This window comes from Mus caroli, chromosome 17 (assembly GCF_900094665.2).
Source record: "Mus caroli chromosome 17, CAROLI_EIJ_v1.1, whole genome shotgun sequence".
In the NCBI taxonomy this organism is placed as follows: domain Eukaryota; kingdom Metazoa; phylum Chordata; class Mammalia; order Rodentia; family Muridae; genus Mus; species Mus caroli.
The window spans coordinates 89,948,311-89,959,856 of NC_034586.1; the positions used below are offsets into that span (position 1 = coordinate 89,948,311).

Here is an 11,546-nt window from a genome sequence, read left to right on the forward strand (position 1 = left end):
TAGAGAAAGTACCCAAGGAGCTGAAGGGGTCTGCAACCCTATAGGTGGAACAACATTATGAACTAACCAGTAACCGGAGCTCATGTCTCTAGCTGCATATGTATCAGAAGATGGCCTAGTCGGCCATCATTGAGAAGAGAGGCCCCTTGGTCTTACAAACTTTATATGCCTCAGTACAGGGGAATGCCAGGGCCAAGAAGTGGGAGTGGGGGGTGGGGGGCGGGGAGGGTATGGGGGACTTTTGGGATAGCATTTGAAATGTAAATGAAGAAAATACCTAATTAATAAATAAATATTGTTTTTAAAAAGAGTAATCTTTAAACATTCTATTTTAAATGAAATGACAAATAGATAAAAATTTATTTCAGAATAAAGGCTTGAGGCATTAGATATTGTGTAAATCTTTAACAGCAAACTATAAACCCTAAGACAATGGCTTATAAATTAAGCTTTGGTCCATACCAAATGATAAACAAAATTCAAGTATACAAAATTAAATTTCCTTAAAGTACAACTGATATTGAATTTTTTTTTTCTCAAGGAGCAGTAAAGTTCACGTTCATCCAGGTCACAGACTAATGCATTAGTAGCATTTATGCAGTCCCAAAGGTGAGGTTTCAGAGGATCCTTCTAGGCCAAAAAATGGGCAAACACATATGGATATTTCTCACATTAAAGGTACTGTAAGGACTCCTTTGAAAAGTTATCCAAGTAACAGAAACCTTGAGTATACTTCCGTTTGTTTGTGGTGTGTCTGCATGTGTATCTGTGTTCTACAGTCTGATATAAGCACAGAGAATGTAAATACCATAGTGTGCTTGCCAAGGTCGGAGCAGGTATCCTCTTTCATGGCTCTCTGCCGTACTCCCTTCAGACAAGGTATCTCACTGAACCAGAAGCACACCATTTGGCTGGCCAGTGGGCTCTCTAGGAAATGCTTCTCTCTGCTCCTAATGAAGGGCTTACTGGCTTTGTACATGAAAATGAATGACTCAAAGCACTCTTACCCACTAAGCCATCATACCAGCTCCCTTAAGTTTACTTTCTTATGTTTTCTTTTCCTAGCTTGTGAATTATATCCTGCAAAAGTAATAATTATAAGCAGATCATAGTTCTCTTGAGGGATAGCTTATAAATCTTTTCTTGCTGTTTGGTGGTTTTGCTTGTTTTATATTTGCCTTCCTTTTAAAGTAGTAATGATCAAATTAATAAAGTATTTTCCTGAAGAAGTTATCTAAAAACTAAACCTTGAATATCAAATTCAGAATCTCAAGGACTTCCATGACTAAACTCGAATTTGAAAACTTGAGCATTGGTTGATTTTTTAAATACACTCTATGCAATGAAAGCAGTCCTTACCACTCTGCAGTACTCCATATTGTTACTCACTCTTGGAATGAGGGTGGCAGAGGAAGAATTCAGATAACCTGCCAGAGCAGCAAGGCCAAGACTCACACATGGGAGCTGATGCCCAAGGCCAACCCTCCCCAGTGATCCCTGCTGCTCAGTTACACCGAATGAGGAGTGTAACCCTGAGCACTTAGCTGGAGGGAACTGTAGCAACAGCAGCTGACTACCCCATGTTACAAAATGGCAGTCTGTCTTCAGAAGAAATAAAATACCACATGCAGGGGATCCTAGACACCTCCATTATTTGCTGAGTTGCTGGTTTTAGAACAAGCAAGGGATTTTCTGGCTCTGAATCCTGAACCTGAGTACAAAACAAGGCCACTCGCTGAACTGCAGGCCCTAACGGCTTTCACCTGTCAAGGCCACAACTGGAGGGACGCAGATAGTCAAGAAAATCTAAGGTGATATAAACTAACCTGTGCTCTATTTCACAAATTCTGCTCTGAATTTTCTACAACATTTCAGAATATTAAAACAAACATCCAATTCATAAGCCTACAGAGTATTCAAATGCTAAATTCAATCCTTCTCTGAATAGTTTCAAATTCTAACAGTTCTGTTTCACAGAAACATACCGGTAAGAGGCGGTTTATGTGAGTGAAGAACACAGGGCACACTGACAATCAACTTCTGATCTGGAACTGGGGGTACTCTTACATCTGGATTCCTAATTACAACACAACAAAATAACCAACTATTACTTAAAGGGTAATTTTTAATTATATTCTACAGTTGCATTGATTTTTTTTTCAAACAGTAATTAATTCTAGTAAATATAAAAACAGAATCAATGAGAGAAATCAATTTAAAAATTCAAACATTTTTAGAATGTCATTTTTTATATTAACTACTATATCCTTGATAAAACAAAAGCTAATATAAATTTTTATTTATTATGTAACATACTTTTCAGCTCTGGGTCACTTTCAGATTTCAAAAGTATAAAAATTAAAGAAAATCAATGATCACTGTATTAATTTTAAAAGCCCATATTTATATAATTTTGAAAAATTGCTTTTCTTACCTTAATGCTAAAGCAGTTTTTTCTTTAACTCTCCCCAGTACAAGACATTCATAAGGCTTTTTGTGTGGAGAATCCAACGGGAACACAAACTCTCCTGAATTTGTGATCTGAAAGGAAGGAACCAAGGAAAGCCATTATTTTTTACCATCATTATAGTTTCCAGCAAAAAGAGAAGTTATTAAACCTCTAGGCTAGTATTGTCCAATAAAAAATATTGTATGAGCCACAAATGCAAGCCACCTATATAATTTTAAATTCTCTAGTAGTAACATTAGGAAGAAGTTAAAAAAAAATAGAATGCAAGGTAATTTACCTTAACTGCACTTAATCTAGCATGTCTGAAACAGAATTTCCACATGCAATCAGTTTTAAAAGGTATCATGTTGTATGACTTTTTTTCCTCCATAGTGGGTCTTTCAAGTCCAGCACATATTTAACACTCAACAGTACCTCTCTATCTGAAGGGCACAAGTCAAGTACTAGAGAGCTACAAGTCACAGCAGCTACCATACTGGACAATGTAGCTATAAGGTGTGTTTGAACACTCACATAGCATGGATACTTTAAATATATTGTATTGTCATCTCACACATAAACAATCTCTACTTTTTATGATTACTTGTTCCTGGAAACCAGGTCATCATTAATTCAGTCATTAATTCAACCAGCCATGTGACCAAGTAGTTAAAAATAAATCCTTCCACAGTTTAGATAGCAGAATGTCAGAGTCACAGTTTAGTCAGGGAAGAAAGTGGGATAGGTGATGAGGTAGAAAGGACCTGGTGCGGAGGCTGGCTCTTGGTGCTATAAATTCTAGCCTGGCAACTTAGCAGGATCCTATCTCCAAAATAAAATAAACCTAGAAGGAACCTGGGAGCCTAAAAGGCAGCTAACCATGGTTACATAGGTTCATGGTCATCCTTGGCTAGATAGCAAGTTCAAGACAGTGTGGGTTACAGAAGACCCTGTATCAAGGTGAAAAAAGCCGAGAATGACAGATTCTTGGTCCCTGCACCTTCCTGTCCTCTCCACAATGCTCTTGCTGATCTTTGTCCTCATCCCCATAAATAGGGAGAAACTATGGGTAATGCAAAGGGTAATGAGATTCTGGTGTACGGAGGAGAGAATGAAGGCAAGGCAGCCCTAACTTCCTATTCATTCAACTACAGTTGTAGGATATTCCACCACAGGATCACAGGGTGAACCCCAAGACTGTGTTATTTACTGGAAAAATAATCTATTAATCCAAGAGCTTTCTACTTGAATATTGTATACAGAGTTAAATAAAGTCAACCATAGGTCAAGAGGCAGACCAAGCAATCAGTTAATAGGAAGTGAACATAGAATTATTAAGGAAAAAACCATAGAGAGTAAGAGAGAGTCAGGAGGACAGATAGACACACAGTTTGAAAGAGGTTTTTTGAGATGGTGTGAGAGAGGGGATTTCTTGTAGGATGACCGCTAAGGAGGAAGGTCAGCTGGGTGCTTTCTCTGTCTCTTTAAGCTAGCAGACCTTCACCCTAGCATCTGGCTCCCAAGTCTTCATTAGTAAAATTGACCGGTTAAGATTTTGTTTAAAAAAAACAACAGGCCAGCAGTTTGGGAGCCCACTACAGAGACAAGGGATAAACACCTTGAGAGCAGGAAGACTAGTGTTCATATACAAAGCATGAACAGTTCTTGTCAGAGCCTGAGGAGGACAGCAGTGCCGCGGACACACTGAGAACAGTCAGCATATTCCTGGAAGTGAAAAGTGATGCTGAGATAACAGACAAGCTAACTTCTGAACTCACTTTTACCCAGTACCACTCTGCAACAACTTCCACAGACCACGAAGGATATAGTTCCTCCTTCACAAAACACAGATGTTTCTGCCTGTTGGTCACCCAAGTAACAATGAGACAGTCAGCAGCAGCCAGTTTAGGGATAGGCATTCGCTTTATCTGCTGTGGTGATAAACTACTGTACCTAAAAATGAAAAAAAAAAAAAAACACTGTAATAAAATCACCGCAAGAAAGACATATAAGCAGGGAAAAGACCCCACAAATACAAAGGTCTAGGAGCTGCTCACATGCAGCTAAATAAGGAGTCACACTGACACCTGGTGGACTCACTGGCACTTACACATGTACCAACTTTTCTACCTTCCTAGTTTTAAATTGTCAAGCTGTATGGCTTTTGTTTTTTTAATTTCATATGATTTGTATTTCGGTAATTTTACAACATCTAATATGCCTTTTCTCTCATTCAGAATTAAACAAATACTGTCTGGATTTCATCATCCTGTGTGTCACAGGAGCCCCATCAGAGTGAGCTCTAAACTAACTGATGTCCCAATAACCAAATGACACAAAAGAAGGACTGACTCTGAGGCCAGGGATGCAAGAGTGGGATGACTTCAACAAGGAGCCTTGCCCCACTGTAAACCTCAAGTGTGTAAGCCTCAAGCATGTAACCCTCAAGTGTGTAAGTCTTAAATGTGTAAGCCTCAATATGTAAGCCTCATATCTTGCACACACTGCTGACCCCTAGGTCACCTATGACCTCACACAACCTCATGTTCCCTTTACAGTTTCAAGGCCCTGTCTACCACTGCACTCCTATCTTCCTGTTCAATCAGTTCCACTGGACTCTCTCAAGCCTTCATACTCCGTCTCATCTTATAGGTCCATTGTCTTATGCCTCCTGGCCATTAATAATATAAAAGAAACTTGTTTGGCTAAACCACATAACTTGCTCTATAAATATCCAAACAAATACAACTCTTTCTCCAACATTCCCCATACAAGTGGAGATGACAAACTGTATTCTAATGTCCCATTATTGCTTCTAGACTCTTTCAACTTTGGCAAAACCTCCTCTTCTCTTTAAGAAGTACATTACCCAGCCACACTAGCACCAAACCTTCTTCAATGAACACATTTTGTCCTCACTCTCAATATTCAGTGTGCTGAATCTCTGAGATCCCTCTACCTCGAAAAGGAAAACTTTGACACTATTCTGAGCAACTTCAAAGCACAGCCCATATAATGTACACTCAACTGTTAATCTGCCTACACAAACAACTACACTCAGCCTTCAACACCCCATTCCAATTACATAAGCTAGGCCTTGTCATCATGCATGCATGTGATATGTGCATGTACATATATATGCACACAATAGGAACTGAATGCAGGGCCCTGTGCATGCAAAGCACAATCTCCATCACTGAAGTACCCCCTTATACATACCAATACCACAGTGGAATTCAATTTCTTCATACATATAAATGAAATGAAGGAAAACACAGAGCAAAAGAAACTTTGAATCTATTCTCAAGTTCTTAAAACAATCATAGATTCTTTTATCTATCCATGGTTAAATACTGTAAAATCCTTACCGCTTTTCAGGTCCTCTGCCCATGCCTTGGCAGATGAAGTTATCTCAGACTTTAGTTAAAATAAAAGCCACCAAGTTTCTTCACCTACCAAATTATCTCTTCCCTCTTTATATACTTCATCTATCTACATCAACACACCTTCTCTACAGGGAAATATGTGACATTCTCTAATAAAGTTTATCCTTCCAACACTGTCTTCTCATTTATATATTCTGACATCCTGTAATGCCAATCACTCACCTGCTTCTGCATCTTTAACCCCTGTGGTAGTTCACTATAAACTTGTAAGCATTCTTGGATTATACAAAAGAAAAGAAGACAAGGGAAATGAAAGACATGAAGAAAGGAGGGAGAAGAGAAGATGTATCTGGCTTTTTAAAATTATTTGTTTGTTTGTTCATTGATATAGATGTGTGCCTATTGTAGGATGTGTGTGGAGGTCAGAGAACAATTTGAAGGAGTCAGTTCTTTGCTTCCATCATGTGAATTTCAGGAACTAAAGTCAGATCATCAGGCTTGGTGGAGATTGTGATTTGCCAGTGAGTCATCTTGCAAGCCCAAGTATTGTTTTAACCCTGGACAGTCTCCCACCAATGATGAGACAGCACCTCTGCTGGCTCATTGTTGAATGTTCAGTCTGGATTGTGGTGCTATTCTAAAGACAAGAGAACCTTAAGGATGGAGACTGGCTGGCTGAGATAGATTAATAGGAGGGATGAGGGATCTTGGAAGGCTAAGCCCATCCCAGGGTCCCAACCTAGTGCTGTCTACTTCCTGTCTGCTGCTACATGCTCCTAAAGCTGGGAAAAGAGATGCCAGCCTTTCCTAATATGATGGACTGAGATCTCTAGAAGCATGAGGCAAACTCACCTTTCCTTCTGTAAGCCGAGTCTAATGGGGATTTTGTCAATTTCCTCCCATCAGTAACTAGGCTAGGGACGCATGGACTTAAGTCTTCCCATTTCCTCCACTTTGTTTCATTCCTCAACACGTTTCTGAAGAAACGTGTGCAACTCTACTCACTTAGAAAAAAAGAATGAGTCTCCCAGAGTGCAGGCTCAAGCATCTGGTTTCTGATGTAGGTAATACTACATTAAAGGAGTCAGGAACAGCTAACAACCCTTTCTTATTAAGCAGATAAATGAAAGAACCCAGACTGTGTGTTCCCTGGGCTCCTGACTTCCACCATCACACTCCCAGCACAGCAGCTAGCCCTTTCTCACAGGAAGATTTTCAGAGACTATTCTGTCACTGTAGGAAAAGTGTTAGGTCAAAACTCTGCACTGACATATTCTCAATAGCTTCATATTCCTTAACTTTGCTAAACTGGACTGTTTGGAACTAAGGAAATTTTCACACTCCCTCTGGTATCTCAAATTTTTAAGGATAGATTCATCACAGGGCACAGCAACTTTATACCTAGGTTTAAGGGTCCAAGAGAACTGAAATGTATTTCTATAGCTAGCTGAACTACAAGGTTTGAACCCACTTTTAAACCAACTATTCCTCTCTAAAATCACCTTAGACTCAACAATCTGTCAGAAAGTTTCACGTAACTTACTACCTGTTATTATAGTGCAGTTATGAGTCACAGAGGAACCACTGGACCCTGAGGGCATACATCTCAGCCAAGAACATGATCACAGTTTCTGTGTGCTACAAAGGCTTTCTATCACAACTGATGAACTCTAAATAAACACACAGATGACAATAATGTGTCCATAGGAGCTTCATATTAATGTCAGTTATCTACTTGACAACCACATTATGATGAAGATGTGCAGCACTTCTGCTTTTTCTAAATTTACACCAAAATTTAAAGAGTAACTTTCTTTTATTTGGGGGCTGGAGAGATTGCTAAGTGGCTTAGAGTACTGACTGCTCTTCCAGAGGATGTGGGTTCAATTTCCAGCACCCATATGGTGATTCACAACTTTCTCTTATTTCAAGAATTTACATTTCAGTCCATACTTCAAGTCTATATATTTCATAAAAATATATAGACATATAGAGAGAAACAAAGATATACATACTCAGAATAGATACATGAATTCTTTGCACAACTCTTACAACTTAAAAAGAGAACTATCACACACATTATAAGCATATTCCTAAGTAAGCTAAAGATAACCATTGAAGAAGAACTTCAGTCTAATTTTACAACAAAATAGGAATTATGATGTCTGGTAAACTGAAAGCTAAGGAGAAATGTAACTGGAAGCATTCATTAGAAATGGGAGGGAAAGTGTTGTCAAGTTATAAAGGTGTTACTAAAAGTAAATGCCATCCTAGTATCTAACCGAGCTCATCCTATCAGGTTACCTAAACTAAACTAAACAGAAGATGGACTAGATGAACTCACTCCCAGCACGAGGTTATAAACTACAAGTATGGCACATATCTAAGTTTCAAACTGTGACAACAGCAAAGGCAAATGGAAGCCTTGGTGTTACTGAGTCAGCCTTGAATAGTTCAGGCCTCAGTGACAGCTTCAGACACTGTTACATCAGTTATAGATAACTAATATATAGAGACACACAGATCACCTCCAGTTCAAGGACCTAGAAATGAGGAAAATGATTTTTTGATGAGAGCATGTTAGTAGCATCAGATAACAGATATCATGTTTAAAGTGTACTAAACCAGAATGTACAAGAAACTGCAGTTCTAGAATATAATCTGACAAGTAAGTGATCCCACACACCTGTTACTTCTTTTAACCGATTTGTTCTCCCATGGTGGATCAATCACAATTGCATCAAATGTCTTACCACCTGAAATCAAAAGCACAATTTCATAAACACCCTCTGTAATGTGATGAGGCTAAGAGCTAACCATGGAGACTAAGGATATCCTATAGAGCCCACATTCTCATAAGCAAAGCTCTCAACTGAATACACAGAATTCTTCAAAAACAAAAACTAAATATGTTCCCCAAAATTAAAGCACACACGTACACAAACACGCATAAGTGCTCGCGCATACACACGTGTATGTAACACACACACACACACACAAATATTGTTAAGACAAAAAAGTTTAAAGAGCAAGATCATCAGCAGGTAAAGGCTACCAAATGTGCTAATCTGGGCTGGTTCTCCAGAATGCACTTAAGGGTGGAAGGAGAGAAGAGACTCCAAAAGACTGTCCTCTGACACACATAATAGACACACACAATCACAATAAGAAATTAATGCACAGCAAAAGCACAGTATTTTTTTTTTTGAACCTGGGGCCTTGGGTATGCTCCGCTGAGCTTCAGACCCAGCCCAAGAAAGGACTTTCATAATAAACATAAATACAATGAAATACAACTGAATAGTTTATATGGGGTTTATTCAAAGACAATGTAACTCTGAACCTCTCAGTTCTGAACCTGTAACCCTAGCACCTAGAAAGCTAAGGCAAAAATGAGATGCCAAGACCATCCTGGGATGAACAGCAAGTTCAATGCCAGTCTGGGCTTCTTAACAAGACTTCTGTCTCAAAGATAAACAACAGAGCAAAAGTCAGCATTTTAAAACTGAACTGACATTAAAGTTCATACTGTTTAACTTCTGAGACAACAGAAAAATTATCTTGTTCTAAAACACATTAATTACTTACAGTTAAGAAGTGGCTGCATACAAGAAATGTCAGACAAAAGAAAGCTGCTTTGTGGTGGCAGCAGGTATTTTTGTCCCATTAAAGTAATCATTTTGGAAAAGCTGGAGTTGTTTTCAATGATCTGTGAGGATAAATCCAGCTCTATAACAGACATATCATCTCCCATCAACTGTAGCGTTTGAAGCTCCATTTCATTTAAGGAAGGCAAATGTTTTGCCATCTCACATAACTCTGATAAATTGCAGGCATCAAGTGGTAAAGTGATGCACCCGCTACTTCCATCCTGTTTTTCAACAAGTGGGTAAAGAAAACCACTTCTGAGACCTTCTTGGATTAACTTTGAAGATCCATCCAAAATCAGCTCTCTGATCTGTTAAAAAAAAAAAATATTTGAAGTACATTAAAATGATATTGGTTTTAAAATCATTTTCCAGGGGCTAGAGAGATAGACTAGCCGTTTAAGAGTATTGGCTGCTATTGAAGAGAATCTGAGTTCAATTCCCAACTCCCACATAGTCGTGCACAACCACCTGTTAATCCAGTTTCAAGAGACCTGTCACCTTCTCTGGTCTCCAAAGGCACCAGGCATATACATATAGTACGCAGACAAAATATCCATATACAAAAAATAAAATTTAATTTTATTTAAATTTAAATTATTTTTCAAATAATTAAATTTCTACTGTGCTTTGATTATCTTAATATATTCAAATCCACCTTTATTAAGAGTAGAGTGATTTTATAATATAATGAGACTATAAGACTGACAGCATACTTTTGAAGTCTACAGAATGAGGAACACTGCATAAACTCACTATTAAGTAGTGTGACAATCAGTATATGAAATGCTGAAACTTGGAGCCAAAAATGTTTTTTCCTTGCTTGAGTTGTTTCTGTCAGATATCTGGATATGGTGAGGAGAAAAATAACTACGACATATGCTCTGCACAGAAAAGTCTCACAACATTCTTGTAGGATATGGGGAACAAAGGGCACCTGTGAACATAAAGCAGAACCACAGAGTTCTCTGTCCTGGCCCAGACACTCCATATCTTCTGCCACCATCTGTGAAACACCATGGTTGACTAACTCGTTCACTTCCTAAAATCTTATTCTTCAAAGGAGTGCTGGGAACCACATCTCACATCTCTCAGTATGGGAGAAATACTGACCATACATACTGTTCGAAACCCATCTTTTAAAACCTACTGTTGGGACATCCAGGGAGAAAAAGAATTCTGGGATAGAGCTAGGCAGGAGATCTGCCTGGGAAGATGTGAGCAGACAGACACTTGGTACCTGAGCACAGGGAACCAGCCACATAACATAATGTAGATTAAAATATATCGTAAGTTATGATTCTAGTCTGAGAAGAGTCTAGCTATATGGCAAAGGTATATGTAAATATACTTTGAGGCTGAGTCTTATTTCTGGGCACGTGGGACTAGGAGGTAGAAGCAAGACCTAACATCAACATGAATGTCCCTCCCTTCTACTTCCTGTGTATCTCTCTATCCATCCTCCTGACTTTCTCTTACGCTCTATGGTATTTTCCTATGTTGACTCTTTGTTAAATGTTTGCTTGTTCCACCTCTTGACATATGGATGACTTTATTTAATCCTGATAACAATAAACAGAAAGCTCTTGGATTAAAAGTCTGTGCTAGGGCTAAGCCACACCACAATTAGAAACAGGTTTTCCAGTAAACAGCACAGTCTCAGGATTCACAGTGTGATCAAACATCCTGCAACACTACCCAGTAAGAGTAGAACAATTAACACAAAAACACAATTAACAACACAAAAATTGCACAGATACCAAAGTCCTCAATACTATACATAGGAGCACTGCATCCAGCAGTTACAGAACATACATCCTTTTTAACCCCACAGAGTACAATTCAAGATAATTCATATACTGGCCAACGAAACAACGTTCTTTAAAGAACTAGAATTTAGTTTTATACTCCAAATGACTTAAGTTGGAAATCAGGAAAGAAAAAAAAAAAAAAAAAAAATAAGATCAAACACAAATGCAACTGAAATAGTTCTCTTCTAAATAATTCATGCAGGTCAAAGATGAAATCACAGGAGACATTAGAAAACATTTTTCTCTGCAGAGG

The 11,546-nt window shown here is 38.4% G+C and overlaps 1 protein-coding gene across 6 annotated transcripts in view; it reads right to left on the reverse strand.

Annotated features, from left to right (window-relative positions):
* LOC110284272 (methyltransferase-like protein 4) overlaps nt 1-11,546 on the reverse strand; it is a 26,796-nt gene that overhangs the window by 7,933 nt on the left and 7,317 nt on the right. For 5 of the 6 annotated variants that reach the window (XM_021149996.2, XM_021149991.2, XM_021149994.2 and 2 more), the window contains 5 exons: nt 9,424-9,793; nt 8,522-8,591; nt 4,228-4,402; nt 2,435-2,541; nt 1,986-2,077 (listed from right to left, as the gene is read on the reverse strand). In XM_021149996.2, coding sequence (XP_021005655.1) covers nt 1,986-2,077; nt 2,435-2,541; nt 4,228-4,402; nt 8,522-8,591; nt 9,424-9,793 — 814 coding nt within the window. Of the gene's footprint in view, nt 1-1,359; nt 1,428-1,985; nt 2,078-2,434; nt 2,542-4,227; nt 4,403-8,521; nt 8,592-9,423; nt 9,794-11,546 lie in introns of all 6 variants that reach the window. The other variant, XM_029471507.1, reaches the window with a different exon arrangement.